Source organism: Trichoplusia ni, unplaced genomic scaffold (genome assembly GCF_003590095.1).
Source record: "Trichoplusia ni isolate ovarian cell line Hi5 unplaced genomic scaffold, tn1 tig00000059, whole genome shotgun sequence".
Taxonomy (NCBI): Eukaryota; Metazoa; Arthropoda; class Insecta; order Lepidoptera; family Noctuidae; genus Trichoplusia; species Trichoplusia ni.
Genome location: NW_020799976.1, coordinates 1 through 17262, shown reverse-complemented (window position 1 = coordinate 17262; position 17262 = coordinate 1). Strand labels below are relative to the sequence as shown.

Below are 17262 nucleotides of genomic sequence, written 5' to 3'. Positions count from 1 at the left end.
CAATTGTGTTTAATTGATGATCAACAAGTTTCATCATTTTATCATCCAATACGCTGCCACTATCCATTCTTTTCTTTTTTGATGATGATTCTAAGTGTTTCTCTTTCTGATTTTCTTGTTGATCTGCATTTTCTCTTTGGGCTTCATCTCTTGTATTTGGATTATTGTCATATGTTTCACCTGGCTTAATAATTGGCTTCAAAAAGCTCATCTCTTGATTATATTTGTAGGGCTTAGATTTTGTACCAGACCCAGATTTTTTTGTTTCTTTGTTTTCATCTAATGATTTCCTCCAAGTGTCTCTCAATTGTGTCCACCTTTTTCATCACTGAACTTCCTGAAACAATAATTCATAAAACTGTATGAACGGTTTTATAAGAAGATTTTTATTTACATCGCATTATTCCCAATATTACAAAACAACCACAGATGAATATATATATACAAGAAAACAACTGTAATAATAAGGACACGGTTTCGAAACACGTCACGACAAGACGAGCGGTCTGTTGTCGGGCGAATATCTATTCACAAACGCCGTTCGCTGTCCGTCTGTGTATTTATGAATTATTATACATAAATAAAATATACAGGGACCTGATCTGTGGTTGTTTTGTACGGGCTACGCCCCATACGTTTTATAACGGTTTTTGCTTTCGTAAAAGAGGATGCTTAGTAAGCTGAATTTGTATAATTGAAGAAGCGCTTGAAGAAGTTGTATTTTCATTTAGACTAATCTATCCACTAGGCAGCCAGTCAAACATATGAAATCGTTTGGGGTGCCTAGTGGGAACGCTTATTCTGAATGAAAATACGACTTCTTCATCCCACTAATTTGGTTTTAATGAAATATTTTTTTAGGTATTTGGCGTCAGGACTTTCCTATGAAGATCTTCATTTTAGTTATCGAATTGGCAAATCAACCATTTCCACCATCGTAGTAGAAGTGACGCAAAGTATATGGAATAATTTATATGAAGAATTTATGCCACTTCCTAATAAGGAAGAAGAGTGGTTAAAGATAGCAAGTGGATTTAACGAAAAGGCCAATTTCCCTCACTGCCTTGGAGCAGTTGACGGGAAGCATATTAGGCTTCGAAAGCCATCAAATAGTGGTTCAGTATATATGAACTACAAAGATTTCTTTTCAATAGTGTTATTAGCAGTCGTAGATTCAGATTATCGATTCGTTTACGTCAGTGTAGGTTCCTATGGAAAAGAATGCGACTCATCAATATTTAAAGAGTCAAGTTTTTGGAAAATGTTGACAGAAGGCCGTTTGAATATACCCGAACCAAGGCCTTTATTTACAGAATCAGAAGTTCAAGTTCCTTACGTAATTATTGGCGACGAGGGATTTGGTTTACACACACATTTATTAAGACCTTTTGGTGGAACGCATCTTGACAGAGGTAAACGAATATTTAATTATCGTTTAAACCAGAGCGAGAAGATACGTTGAATGTGCGTTTGGCATTCTAGCAAATAAGTGGAGAATTTTACATAGACCCATAGACCTTAAACGAGAAACAGCTATTTCAGTAGTGAAAGCTTGTACTGTCCTCCACAATTTGATTATAAAAAAGGAGGGAATTGAATTAGAAAAAGAATTTAATTTTGAAAATTTACTACCCCAGGAAGTATCACCGAGTGTCGGAACTGGCAATTCAATGAGAAATGAATTTATGACCTACTTTCTATCAGAAACTGGATCAGTACCATGGCAAGACAACAAAATATAGGCAGTATAGATTTGTATTTAAATTTTTCTCAATAAAAACTTACCAAACAACTGTCGGTCCTTTTGATCCATTTCTTCAAAATCTTCTTTCAAAATTATGCATATTTCCCGCCATGCTGCTGTTTTAGCGGTTTTGTCCTTATAAATTTCCAAAAATTTATTCCATAAAACTGGCCTGTCTTTGATTGCAGCAATCAAAACTTCGCGATTTATTTGTTGGTCATACAATTTTTCTTTTTCTTTTTTCGACATGATTTTATTGAAGCGCAGCGCTACACGTCTTAACAAGTCAAAGGAATGTACTGGATTGAGAGGGCGCGCGGCGGGGGGGCAGACAGGCGGGCGGAGCAGGCAGGCGCGCGGGGCGCGAGCGCCAATCACGATTCGAGATTTTTAACGAATCGTCATTCTAATGACCGTAGTGACCGACGTATCCGTCTACGTCTTTTTTCACGATTCGTGAAGCGTGTGAACATGGGTATATAAAAAGCATTGCTCCCGTCAAAAAAAATAACGAATCGTGAAAAAACACGATTCGTGATTCGTCTTCGTGTGAATGAGCTCTCACACCTTAATTGATTCACGTCTAGGGTTGCCAGTTAAAGCCCAAGTAAGGGTCAATTCATACTAGCGCAGAGTCGAAGCGCATCGAAGCGCATCGAAGCGTCAGCGCTCCTGTACACGATGCCGCCGCCGCGCCGAACCGCGCCGCCACCGCGCCTCTATGGGCTGGTTTTAAACGGTTATTAAGCGGTCTACACACCAAAGCCGCTGACCCGGCGGCACAGCCCGGCGACTTACGGTACGTTCACACGGAGACACGATTTGCCGAATCTTATTTTCATCAGATCTGGAAAAACCGAATGTTGTATTCACACAGCACATCTTGCTTGGCCGTATCCGACGGCCTCGTATCGGGATCTGTGTGAACTCACCATCCGGCTTTTATTAGCAAGAGCGCGCACAGTTCCTCACGTTGATTTGGAAGCGATGGACGTGAACAGTCTTGCTATACTATACTGGTATTAAGGCGCGGGCCCACCGCGGCGCACGGAGAGGCTACGCACGTGTATTAAGCTTCGCTTTGTAAGAAAATGTATGTGGTTGTGTCCACTGCAACCCACGGAGAGGCTACGCATGAATTGACGTCATTGATACATGCGTGGCTTGCTCGAATAGGCGGTTACATAGCTCAACGCTGTCAACGTGGGTCTACGTTTCCACTGGAGTAGACGAATATGACCCACGACTATGTACAGCTTGCTTATCGCAGCGCAGTTTTCAGTCATACACCTTGTGGAACGGACGCATTTCATGTTTCTCGTATAAATCGTATCGAGGTACTGATAGAATGGCATTGACACTGACTTTGCTAGACAGTTCTTCTGACGATGAATCCGAAAGTGAGATTGATGATCTAGTCTTGGGTGAATTGCAAAAGAAAAGAAAACACCGGTTCTGGATTGAAAATCATATTAAATTCAGAAATAAACATGGAGAATACAAAACATTATTTATGACATTAAGTGATGAAAAGTTTGAAAATTACTATCGACTATCACGAAAAGACTTCCAGATTATTCATGAAATGATTAAAAGTAAAATAGAAAAAAGGAATACTAATTATCGGGAATCTATAAGTTCTGCTGAAAGACTCGCCATCGCCATTAGGTATGTTTTTTTTATTAATTAGTTTTGAATGGTTCGAGATTCAAACAGCTGGAAATGTATCTCGAGGTTGAGGCAAGGGGTTGGCGTCAGACACGGGTCTCACATCAGGCAGGGGGCTGCAACCAGGCAGGGGGCTGCAACCAGGCAAGGGGCTGGCGTCAAGCACGGGTCTCACATCAGGCAGGGGGTTGCAATCAGGCAAGGGGCTGGCATCAAGCAAAGGGCTGGTTTGATAATTTGTGGCGCTTCTATAGCCATAAGAAGACGAATTGGAAGGTGTGGAGGAGTAGTAAGTATTCATTGAGTCATAGGACAATGCTTCTTCTTCAGCACGAGTAATTGTTTCAAAAATTTCTCTTTGGACTCGTAGTTGTAAGTACTTTGGTAGATCACGTGTCTTTTGACAGAAACTTTCAAATAAATGAGATAATGCATCTTGTGGTCGATTAGCATCAGTAATATGCTTTCTTATTTCATCTCTTTCAGCTCGTCTTTGCTCTCGATTTTTCTCTCGGCGCTGAATAATCTCAGTAATTTCCAGTTGCTTGCTGTTCTTCTTCCCAGATTGAATTGTAGATGTTGTTGAGAGTGAATATTCAGCCGGTGGGGGAGGTGATCCAACAATATCAATATCCGTAATTATTGTATCAGATGTGTTTTCAGTGTCGTGTCCTTGTGTAGGATTCGAAAAATTTGAAAAAGTCTCGTTATTTTCTCTGTGTGGCAGTAAAAATTCCATTAAATTCTCATATTTCCACGGTTTCATATTTTGTGCTGCCTGTCCTGTAGTAGTCTTACGTCTTCGAAGAGCTTCTCTATGACTATCTCTTAATTTTTTCCAATGAGATTTAGCTTCCTTACCTAGAACAAAAAAAAAACATAATAATTGTATGTTACAGATATATGGCAACAGGAGATTCATACCACACCATAGCTTACAGTTATAGAGTAGGAAAAAACCTCTGTAGCAAGGATAATCGATGAAGTTGCCGATGCTATATGGGATTGCTTAGCGCCTCTATATTTAGAAGAAATTAAAGATGAACACAAGTGGAGAAATATTGCTGAAAATTTTAAAACTTCATGTGACTTCCCTCATTGCGTTGGAGCTATTGACGGCAAGCATGTCACAATAAAAGCACCTCCAAACTGTGGATCAGATTATTTCAACTATCTTAAAGATCACTCAATAGTGCTTTTAGCGGTTACTGATAGTAAAAAAAAATTTATAATGATAGATATTGGATCAAAAGGCAAATTTAGTGATGGGGGAATATTACGAGAAAGCAACTTTGGTCAGAAGTTATTTGCTGGTAATCTAAATCTTCCGCCTGATGAAGCACTTGTAGAAGGTGGCATCGAGGTTCCATATGTCTTTATCGGGGATGAAGCATTCCCTTTATTATGTAATTTGATGAGACCATTTCCCAGAGAAAACAACATTACACAAAATAAAAGAATTTATAATTATCGTCTTTGTCGAGCAAGACGAGTGGTCGAAAATGCGTTTGGAATTCTGAGTGTCCGTTGGAGAGTTTACAAACGACCTTTTGAGTGCAAAGTAGATACAGCCATAAAAATAGTGAAGGCAACTTGTGTGCTACATAATTATTTAATGGAACATAGTCTCAACTACAATTCTGTGACAAATGAAGATATAGCAGCAACTCCAGTTGAGAACCAACTTTTTGACTTAACCCTTTTACCAGCAGAAGGATCCAAGTGTAGCAGGAAAATAAAATTTGGGGTATGGTTTACCAAAATTAAGCTTTAATTAAGTACAAAAAAAAATTAAAAAAAAATAACATTTACTATAAAAAAAACATGGTGGCAATATGGTTGCCACTGCTGGCTTGGACATTACCAGCTTGGGCATCAAAAATTAGTCTTAGTAACAATAAATAGAAAAAATTGTCTTAGTAATAATAAAATCGTAGGTACAAAATCAATCTAAATATTATCAGTCTGCATAATCAGTGGACATTACTAGCTTGAACATCAAAAATTAGTCTTAGTAATAATAACATCTTAGTTACAAAATCAATCTAAAAATTATCAGTCTGCAAAATTACAATCAGTCAACTCAATCAAAATGAAATTGTCGAAAACAGGGACTTATACATAAAGGAACTTCGCATCTTTCACATATTATTTTTGATCTCTTGTTATTTGTCTTAGTGCTGCATAATCTACAACGTTTGTATGTTTCTATTTCCACTGGCCAATGTTCTCCCAACTGTTCAGTCCTCAGTCCATCTGGAACACTGTGCACTGTTTTCTGTCTCTCATTACTCTGCTTACTTTTCTTGATGTTGTATTTGGGCATTGAATGAAAGCTTCTCTTTCGAAATGACAGGTTATTGATCAGTTCTTTTGATAGTGCAATCCGGAAATACTTTTGGGTCATTACGTTATGTACTCGTGAATTACTCTTATATAGTATATAAGCATTTGTGATCGCGAGATCAATAAGAAAGTAGAATATTCTCTTCCACCATTTTTTACTTTTCCTTCCCACAGCATAAGGAGTCCTTTTCTGATCAAACCTGTCCACACCACCCATCCGCTTCGTGTACTCAGGTATCATTTGAGGACAATTATAAGCTTTCTTTGTCCCATCTTTTTGGGTGCGCGAGCAAGTCCTTCTTTGTTTTGGGTGAAAAGCAGTACTCAAAACAGTTACTTGTTTCGTGTCTCTCCATACAGCAAACGCAACATTCCTTTCACTCTCCACTTCCATTTACCCCTCTTCATCTTTTTCACCCCGTGCATTTTGTCTTTTAGAAGCCTCTGCAGTTTTGCTGTCTGCCTCCTTGTCTCCAGTAAGTTTCGGCTTCTTTACTAAAAGAGGTAAATCTTGCCTGTCACTTCTTACCGTTGCTGTTGAATATATTTCATGATCGAACAAATACTGTAACAAATCAGTACTCGAAAAAAAGTTATCAAATGCTAAATGACCACGATAATTTGCTCTGATCAAAGGCTCACACAATGACTTGATCACATTGCTTCCCAATCCTGTCTCCGTCGTATCAGTCTTTCCAGTATAAATACGAAACATGTAAACGTAACCTGTAGAGCTGTCTGCCCTAACCCAAACCTTATAGCCACGCTTCACCGGCTTCATAGGCATGTATTGTTTTAGGCTACTACGGCCTTTGAATTTGATCATGCACTCGTCTATTGATTGAGAATTTGTTGTTATAGCACTTTCTTGGCACTTCTCATTCAATTTTTCAAGCAGAGGCCTTATCTTGTAGAGTTTATCATAATCATCACTATCTCTGGCCGGCATCTGCGAATTATCGTTGAGGTGCAAATGCTTCATGATGTGCTGAAATCTCTTTAGAGTCATTGTTTCAGCTATTTCTGGCACTTGTAGTACAGGGTCACTTGACCAATAGTCCTCAATACTCGGCAAAACATGAATACCCATTTGAATGAGAACGCCAAGAAAAGCCTTGATTTCTTCAACAGTGGTTGGTGTCCAATTCCTGTTACCTACTTGCGAAGCGTATAAATTAGTTTGGTCTACAATCATCTGTAGTACATCATCACTAAAAAATAAACCAAAGTAGGTCAGAGGTTTCGTTCTGTTTGGAAGTTGTTTTGAAGACTGAATGTGCGGAGTATCGAAATAGCTGAGATCTGGATTCTGGGTCCATTCTTGTTTTTTCCAATCAGTCTCATCTATGTCCGAATCTGAATCTGAAGACGAAAAATCCGATAATTCACTCACTCCATCAATCCTATCTGGCGGATATGGTGATGCTATTGGTGCTGCGTCACTCTGGAGTCTTGCGACTGAAGGGCTTTGTTGTTGTGGAGGTAGTGGTGCAGATCTTGAAGCACTTTGAAGTCTTGAAGCTGAAGGACTTTGATGTGGGACTGCTGGTGTAGATCTTGAAGCGCTTTGGAGTCTGGGGAGTGAAGGACTTTGACAAGTTGATGAGGATGGAGACGATATTGCCGTTGAACTAAGTAGAACATCATCACCTGTTAGTACCCTTACCAAATCTTCTTCTGCACCTTGTTCTGAATCCGATTCTTCCAATCATCTTCAGAAATCATACCATCTGGAATTCCGAACATTTCTTCCAACTCCTGGGCAATAAGATCATCTGATATGGGTTTATTCCGGCTCATTGTAGATTATCTAAAAGAATACGAAAGACAAAAATACTTTACCTCTAACTGGCAGTGTACATTATATTGCCACCATGTAGGTAGTTACAAGTTGATAGTGGCATATATATAGCCACCATAGAAAAATGGATTTAGACGAAAAGCGGGAACTTTTTTTTACAAAGTGTCAATTTTTTTTTCGTAAGGTTGGCACCACTGTTTTTTTTTTTTAAATATAGTGATGTACAATTCAGCTACGTATTAGTAACGATTTCAGTATTAAAATGGAATAAACTTCTCGATTTAATATGCCAGTTATTGCACAATTTAAACAGTACACACGGCTACACATCAAGCTATACAAAACCAGTATAAACTGACCGTTGAATGTGCGTTAAGATCATACAAAGCGAGACCATGGTAATCTGGTTTTGTCAGAGGTTATTGAAATCGAATATAATGCATATATAATAAAACGCGCTTAACCGCTACGCCATCTAAACTTAAATTACAATGTTAAAATTATAAAACTATTATACAATTAGTAGTTCTTTCTTTCTCGACAATAAAAGGTCGTATGTCAAAATAAACGTCAAGCTATTGCTTTGTGAGTTTGCCTATGGACTTTTGGACGCTACTGTACTTACATGTAGTTTAGTCATTTTCAACTACGACTGCGATAGATAATACGGAACGTATGGTACAGAAAGCGATAGCTATTTGTAGTAATTACGACAATTGTCAGAATTCGTTCGCAACAATTTTTGCACGCTAGTGCCATATCTACCTCTTTTTATTTATATAATATCATTGTGTGTAATAAATAAATATTAAGTTTGTAGATTTAAAAGTAACATTTTTATAACATTAAATTAGCAACAAAAAAATAACAAGTATTTACTCACCGTTCGCCATTTCGCATTCCCTCGCAATCTTGTCCCAAGCCAAATCCTTTTTACCGATGTCTCTGTACGATATATCGCTCGTTTTCCATAAACAGGGGTGTAGCTTTACTTTTTCAATAAACAACTCCATAATTAAACCAAATATTATTGACTAAATAAAAATAAAGCCGCCTGTCGTGGTCATCAAATGCACGCACGCGCCACGAAACCTAGCAATTGGCAAAATGGCGCAGGCGTCGCTCGCTTTCCCGCCCGTCCCACCTCCCCACACCTCCCGCAGTGACGCCCGTGTCCGTGGATTGCAGTGGCACGTGCGTAGCCTCTCCGTGCGCCGTGCCACGCTATACATAGTCGTGGGTCATATTCATGTACTCCAGTGGAAACGTAGACCCACGTTGTCAAACAAATTAATACACGCAGCTAAAATGCGCCGCGTGCCCGTGCACAGCATGCGCCGCGGTGGGCCCGCGCCTTTGGGCATAAACTGCGTTACGCGTGTGTACGCACGTGAGCACGTCGCGGGCCACGCTTCTGGTGCACGCACGTGAGCACGTTCGCGTGCTTATGCGCGGGCATCGGCGCGTGCATCCGCGTAACGCAGTTTTCTCAGTACAATTTTGACGTTGGAGGTGTACAGTCGAGTAATTATGGATAAATTAATGTTGTATTATTTATCAAGACGACGGCGACGACGAATTGCCAAAAATGGACGCCAGCCAGTAAGCCCGTACGTTGAATCTAGGTTACTGTGCGGGGAATTCGTGGTGAAGTTTGGTATATTAAGAGAAAATGAAAGGTTTTTTTTCAAATATTTTAAAGTTTCATTACAAGTCTATGATGAATTATATTCAAAACTGGAGCCCTATTTGAGGACTAACAATCTACGATTGAAATCTACGTCAATCGTATCACCAATGGAACGATTTGCAATGACATTGCGGTAAGTAAAGACATTTCGATATTAATAATCATCTTTATTCATGTAAAAAAACAGTCATTATTTAACAAAAGTTTAGAACACTCATATTTTTTTGCCAATTTATGTAAGTCACATTACTGTTTAGCCACATCAAGCAAGAAAGAAGAAGAAGTTCTTATTGTTTCGGCAGTGACACCTGAATATGGCTTAAAATGTTTTTCTTGATGTGGTTCACTCTGTTCTTAGGACCGAAACACATAACCGCACACTTATTAATCATCATATTAATCACAGTTTCTTACATTTATTAATTATATTTTGTTATTTCTAAATTACACAGTTTTATCGTTTTCGTTTTTTTTTTATCTATACCTACTTATTCACTAATTTTTTTATATACTTAATCACATCAGTCATCACAGTGTCTTGCATAAACGCTACGTTACAATTAGTTTTTGATTAATCATTTGAAATACACTAATAAAATCACAGGTTCAAGTTTAAAATAAAAAAACACAATAACAGTTAAAACAGTACAATAAGTCAAAATGTCTTAATTATATTAATATACCTACCTTACAAAGTATTAATTATAATGACGCATATTGATTGCAAGTTTTTACATATGAATATTTCCCTTATTAATTATTCCCTTCTATTACTAGATCGGGTACTAATATTATTTTAAATTCTTATTTATCATCACAATCATAATCACAGTTTATTACATAAAAGATTAAATTTAAGAAGAGGACATATGAAGGAGCAATGTTATGAGTAGGTTCAAGAAAAAGGTCCATTAAGTAAAAAAGGGGTCTATTGATACACTTTTTTATTTGACCCCAAAATAGGGTTTAAGATAAAAGTGTCCGAATCGACCCCGTTTCTTTCCTTATGAACATTACACCTCAAGGCTTGTCGAATGCCCTTGCATATCATAATAATTGCACATGAGACCAGAAAAATATAAATATAAAATTGCGCTTTTTACTAACTTAAATAGTTCTTCATGTTCTTCTCTTTCTTTTGTTCTTAATAATTAAACAGTCTTAATCAAATCTTCAGTCTTTCTTGTTACCTATTTATTCATTGTTCGTATCTGATCTTACATTTAAGGATTCTAAATCATTCTTTACCGTATTTTGCGTTAATGAAAGGTCATCAATGGTAATAATCATTTCTTTTTCTATATCAATCAAAGCTTCTAATACTTTCGTACGAAATAATATTTTTTTAAAGCAACTCAATTTTTTTACAGTTGGTAATAATGACTTAAAAAAATTCAAGTCTTCGTCCATAGTATCTGCAGTGTTATTCTTCACGCAATTTAACAACTCTAATTCGAAATCAGTTGGCGATTCGCACTTACGTTTCTTGGAAGATCGTGTTTCTTTGGTAAAGCTGGAGCTGGTGCTAGGTACATTAATCAAATCTTCTTCAATAATCGTATTATTTTGTGAAGTTCTCGGTGACGCGTTTTGCTCTACTGACTGATTAAAGTTGTCTGCCGATTCTTCTCCTTGAGTATTCGAGTTTGAATCTAAAAATGACAGCATGTCATAGTAAATGTATGTTTTATTTGCCCTGGAACCGGAGCCTGATTTAAGTTTTTTTTTAGTAGACCTCACTCTTATATGTATAAGTGTCTCTTGCAGTTTTCCATCTTTGCTGCAGCTTTTTCACTGAAACAATAACACAGGTATTTTATTTTATTACAGATATTTAGTTAGTGGACATACCTTCGTCGATATTCATCTGGCGTATCATACAGGACTAACCACGGTCAGAAAAATAGTAACAGAAGTTTGTCAAATTATAATTGAAAGGTTAAAGGAAGAATGTATACCAAAATTTTCCCGTGCGCTATGGGAAGAGACTGAAAAAGGTTTTTTAACGCAAGCCCAGTTTCCTAACTGCATAGGTGCAATAGACGGAAAACATATACGCATTATAAGACCTCCACATAGTGGTTCCCTCTATTACAACTATAAGCATTACTATTCTATTGTACTGCTTGCAATGTGTAACGCCAACTATGAGTTTACCTATATAAACGTGGGAGTGCAGGGTAAAGAATCTGACTCCGCAATTTTCACACAAAGCCGATTGTACGAACAAATCAACAATGACTTAATATATATTCCTCCTGCCAAAGCATTGCCCCTAATACACAATGATAAACCAACCAACATTGCTGCAACCGCAGCTTTGCCCTATATTATTGTAGGAGATGAAGCATTTGGGTTATCTAGCCATGTCATGCGGCCATATGCTCGAGCTCTCGATTTAAACTACAAAAAAAAATATTCAATTATAGGTTAACGAGAGCGCGACGCTATATTGAGTGTACATTTGGTATCATGGCTAATAAATTTCGCATACTCCATCGTCCATTGAACGTTGGAAAAGACAAAGCAATTTGTTTTCTTAAAACAATTTGTATTTTGCATAATTTTATAAGATCAAGAAGTCAAATTAATGACTTTCATGATATTGTCATTATACCAGACCATATACGTTCAGTTCGGGGGTTAATTGGAAATACCCACAGAGATTCGTATACATTACGCGATAACTTCGCAGATTATTTCGTTGCAGACGGACAGCTGTCATGGCAAGATCGCAGTATTTATTGAAGATAGTTGGCTTTTTTATAATTTATGTACATTCAATAATTGAATTTTCACGGTTTTTTACCACACATTTTTTATTAACATAGCAGGCATATTTTAATAATATACCTAATGATTTTATTTGTTAAATTCATCGGATGTAACCAAATAACTTAGATTGTTGTAAACTAAAGTTGAGAGATGTCAAAGAAAAACCTACAAAACTACAAAACGCACGCTTATTTTACAAAGTTACTGGCCCAATTCTAAAACCAATATAATAAATATTTTAGTTGATAATTGTTTTATTTATTTACCTACCGATCCACTGTTTCTGCCCTACAATGATTTTGAACCCTAAATACACCGATAGTGTAAAGTAGTGTGAAGCTCGCAGTCGTGAACATACTGGTTGTCACGTGACGCGCAAAATGGCGGCGACCGCGTGGCCGAAAGCAAGAACTTTGGAATCTATCGTTTTGTGTTAATATGACGCATATTTTCCCCCTTCTATTTTCTATTGTAATTTATTTGTTTTTGTGTGTATGCGTCACTTTTTTAGCACAAATAAATATATTTTCTTTCTTTCTTTCAATATAAAACCATACCAATATTATGGGACATTGTTCACACGAATTTCACAATGTTCAGAAATACGCAGTATCTGTGCACTACTTTTGAATATAAGCATGATTTTATATTTACATAGGTAAATATTCCCAGTTTTAATTTTATAGTTGGATTAATTGTTGAAAACATTTAATTGACACAAATAAAATTGAAATAACTAATTATATATAACTAATTGCATAGATTATTAAAAATAAAAATTTGGCGCAAAGAATAGTTTACCTAACCTACGTTATTATAAAATAAATAAAGAGTGTAGGTACTTACCTTGTATGTTTTTTTCTGCTTCACTCCAGTCATCATAATTTCAAACAGTACTTTACAAATGTCTAGCCATGCTTTTGATTTAGCGTCCCGGTCTTTAAATATTTCGCTTGACTGGTCCCATATGGCAGGACGACACTGAACTTCAACAATTACCCTTTCTGTATCAAAATTTGTCATTTTTTGTTATGGGCCGGGCACGCGCGTGCGGTCGGTTCGAGATAGCGCTGTCAACTGAACAAGCACGCGCGTGCACCCGCTAGCGGGCTTCGCGCGTGGACCCGTCCAACGTGATGCGTGATCACGTCGCGTGCATGCGTGCCCCATAGCACGGAAGTATCACGCGACGGGCTCACGAGCGTGTGCACGCGCATGGGCACGCGCGGGTCGTTTTTGTATGGACACGTGAGAGGCACGCGTAACGCAGTTTATGCCCTTTATCCTCGGTAACTTGCACGTGCTTCAATAGCGACAGGGCTTCTCCCGTTAGACTACTTTTCAAATAATGTAACTTTTGTACTTTACTCAATGTTGGATTGTCATGAACTAATGATGTATAAAGATCCTGATAAGCGGGCCACTCATCGTAAATACCTGAGAAAGTTGGTAGTTGAATTCTCGGTAATTTGACTTGTATATCCATAGAAACACTGTTGTTACGGGCAGCTTGCATAGAAACGGGCAACGACGTGGTGTTTGATAAACCACTCAATAAGTCATTCAGATCGGCTAGTAAACAAGTATATAAGTCTTCCTGCACAAAGTATTCTTCATTAACAAAGTATGGAATGTCCTGTCGTTTTGGTTTAGGAACACATTTCACTAGTTCCACATGTGCGCTTTTATACGTAGACCAATATTCTTCAATGGTCCAAACGAGCCGGATATCTTCGTGCGACTTACGACGTTCAAGCACCGAACGCAAAACAAGAGGCAATCGAACGTCGAACAATTTTCGAAAAAAAAAGAATTTAGTGAAAAAATACAATTTAAATTAAATAAATATAAAATTGGTGTAATAAGTTTAAAACGTTCTGCTTTTAACGAAAGAAGGCGTATTGCAACAAATATGGCAAATTCAGTGGAACAATTGTTAAATGTGTTAGAAGATACGGCTATGTTATTAGCAAAAACCCAATTAAATCTCAAGAAATGTCCGAAACAACGCTTAACAAAGGGATACATCGAAGCTCGTATTAAGAACATTGAAGAATATTGGTCTACGTATAAAACATTTCGCTTTTCGATGCCTTGTCTTAGTTCAGCAGCTGTGCTGCTAGTTGATTCTTGAGAAGTTACAGTTGGGTAATCATTCCCAGATTCTGCTGTATTCTCATCTAGATCAAAATATATCCTATTAATACATATGTTGTGTAAAACACAACAAGCATTAATTATTTTGGCTGCTACATCAGGAGCACCTGTTTTTGCGGACACCAATAGTACGTTCTACGGTATTCTGTGCAGTGCAGTGTAGCTTGGTGAATTCCTCAGGGGACCCTTGATGAGCATCTACTACAGGTATCATCATGTATTCCCTCTGGGCATATCCGGAATCACCTGCAAAGTAAAATAAATTGAAATGTATTCACAATCAACAAAACTACAATCTTAGATTAACTATTTAAATAATTTACTTGCCTAGTAAAAATACAGTTTCCCCATTATTATTTAATTCAATTAAATATTGTTTCACAGGATGCCGATTCCAGACGAAACTATCATGTGATGCTCCTCCAAATGGAGCATCTACTGACAGTATTCTTAAATCTGAATCAGCTATCTAAAAATGTATAAAACAAAGATGTTTAACTAATTTCATAAGCAATGAATTACAATTCAGTAATAACCAGAACTATTGACTAACAATCATTACATTTCTTGAATGAAAATGTTTGCGATTAAAAAATCTCTCTTCATTTTCTGATGGTCTAATTATGGCTATATGAGTGTCATCAATGCATCCTATAACAAGTGGTATTTTGAATTTTTCAAAAAATCTGAAACAAGGGTTGGTAGACTAGTGGACTGTATCGGTTCTTCAATAAAACTCACAGGTTCGTTTTATCTCACTTTATTCGGTGCACTAGTTCGAGTGTCTGGGGTCTATTCACAGGGAACGAAGATCGTGGACGACTTCTTTTAAACCTTTTTAGGGATAAATCTGAAGTAACATTGTGATGCCGTACTATTCTTTTCACTTTTGCCCAAGCCAATTTAATCGAATTGAGGTCGCACATGTACGATGGTAGTCTTACTACGACATGGCCATGACTCCTGATGAATTCATCGATTTTAAATGCTTTTTCTATTGGTTTATGTAAGTGAACCAAGTGGAAGAGCTCATCTTTTCTCATCATTCCACATTATTCTGTGTCGCCATTCTAACATTATATGTAGGTTTGCTGCTGGACTTTGTTAGGACTTTATGTTCTTGAACACTTGTGATACGGCGCGTTGTCCATCAGAACAACGCTGTATTGCGGTAGTATAGGTATTATCATACTAGTGGTCCACTTTTCAAAATTAACACTGTTCAACACTGAGTCATTCGCCAGTTGGTGGTTCTATCATTGGGTTTTCCCCGATGAGAACCGCGTCCGCGGGATCCTCTGGGTCTTCGGGAACCATGACCTGAAGTGGGTTGAAACTGTGAGGTATCTATTGCTTCAGACATGATAAGAAACGATTTACAGAAAAGGGATTTGCTGTGGCAGGCAAAGCATCTGCGCTAAAAATCGTGATAACCACCTGAGGTACCAGCTTTAAAAAGTAGTTTTGCCCCAGTTAAAGACCCTCCTCTTGATCCCGCGTGAACAAGAATAAGCCTGTTTGTGGAGCTTGTGTCTGTCAACACGGTGTCGATCATTTCATTTCACCAACATTTTCTAAAACTGAGGTTATTACACATCCATGTTTCATCTAAAAAAAAAATATTTCGACCGTCTTGCCTGTATTGACGAATTTTCCGCAAATAATTTGACCGTGCATATACAACAGCAGGCCTTTCCACTAGAATTCTGCGTTTATTATGACATTTAAACCATTTATGTCCTATGTCTTTTGACAGTTTTCTTAAACCGGTCACTCCACATGGAAACTTGTTTTTTTCACGAATAGCTGCGAGGAGTTTAATACAGGTCGAACCAATACAATAACGGTGTATAACAATTCGATCAAAATCATCGACATTTAAATTTTTCCTTCTAATATATGGCCTTTTCTTTTTAGAAGAAGACCAAAGAGGCCCTTTCTGAGACTCATTTTGATTTGCAGCCAATGTTCTTTTGGAAAGTCCGGTATAACGGCTTGCTCGGTCGAAACCATTATTCAAATTAAATGACATTTTTTTATTCTGCTCATAACTTTGCTTCTTTGCAGTCATTGTCCGTATCATTGGTATACTGATCAAGGCAAACATTAATAATATCTTGGATAGTTTCTTTTACATTTACATAATTTTCACAGCGTTTTAAAAATACTAAACAGCGTATGTAAAAATATTTTATCCGCACATTTTATCAAGAGAATTACTAAACACACGCAAGTCATCAACAAAAATAGCATCAACTAATTCTAAAAAACAATGTAAATGATAACTTAATCTATTAGAAGTATGAGAAGACTCCAAAGCACACAAATATGTAACTAACGGAAAACGAATATTATTTAAAAAAGTTTGGCGGCAATCAATTTCAAAACAATCAAGATCATGTTACAAAAAACAATTTGCCAGGACGAATTGACGTCTTCTTTCGTTTACTAACAGGATCAGAATGACATGGTCTGTAGAAGTAACAACATGTGGTGCCTCTTCCAACGGACCCCCTGCTGCGTTCCCATCGTACGCGCCGGCAGTGTTCTAGACCGGCGCGTAGCGGCGATGACGTCACCATCTAAAATTAGAAACACAATCAATAAGGTCGAATTTCGGATGGCTTATTGTGTTAAAAGGTCTAAAGTAACCTAACAAACCTACTGTCGTTCTTAAGCAAAGTCAATACATTCAAAAGTTAAATTAAATAACTTGACTTGATGAAGTGACTCGTATCAAGTCTGATAAAAGCTTTAGGACTGTGAGAGTTGTTGCCGTCGAAAATGGAAAACAATTGTATTATATAACTTTTGGTAGAGTTACATAACGAAAACGCCTTAACGCTAGCAGGAATCAAAGCCGATGAATCGTCAGTTATGATTTCGTGTGGTGGGTTATCTACGAAGGTTAACCAGTTTTTTTAACTAGGATTAGCTTCTCTTTTACTTTTATATAGAGCTGTAAAAGTAACGAAAAAAGTGTACCCGTATGTATCGTTACTATTACAATTAGTACTCGTTACTATCGTATCGTTACTTTACTCGTTACTTTTGCTACCCCGTATCGTGCTATACATACCA

At 37.4% G+C, this 17262-nt stretch overlaps 1 protein-coding gene and 1 long non-coding RNA gene across 2 annotated transcripts; one reads left to right on the top strand and one right to left on the bottom strand.

Annotated features, from left to right (window-relative positions):
- Positions 1-2671: 2671 nt before the first annotated feature.
- Positions 2672-8586, bottom strand: LOC113506889. The gene is made up of 2 exons (XM_026889727.1): positions 8443-8586; positions 2672-4273 (listed from the first exon to the last, which is right to left on the bottom strand). Exons 1-2 carry the CDS (start codon positions 8570-8572, stop codon positions 3453-3455), a joined length of 951 nt encoding a protein of 316 aa, XP_026745528.1. The 5' UTR covers positions 8573-8586; the 3' UTR covers positions 2672-3452.
- Positions 8587-9314: 728 nt separating this feature from the next.
- Positions 9315-12270, top strand: LOC113506890. Its single transcript, XR_003401764.1, has 2 exons — positions 9315-10778; positions 11080-12270. It is a non-coding gene; the product is annotated as an uncharacterized LOC113506890 (long non-coding RNA).
- Positions 12271-17262: the final 4992 nt, after the last annotated feature.

Excerpts from the sequence above, each read along its gene's own strand:
- LOC113506889 (XM_026889727.1), bottom strand. The coding sequence starts at position 8,572 with ATGGAGTTGTTTATTGAAAAAGTAAAGCTACACCCCTGTTTATGGAAA. Across the intron at positions 4,274-8,442 it reads GGAATGCGAAATGGCGAACG|GTAAGGAAGCTAAATCTCAT; the intron begins GTGAGTAAATAC and ends TTTTTGTTCTAG.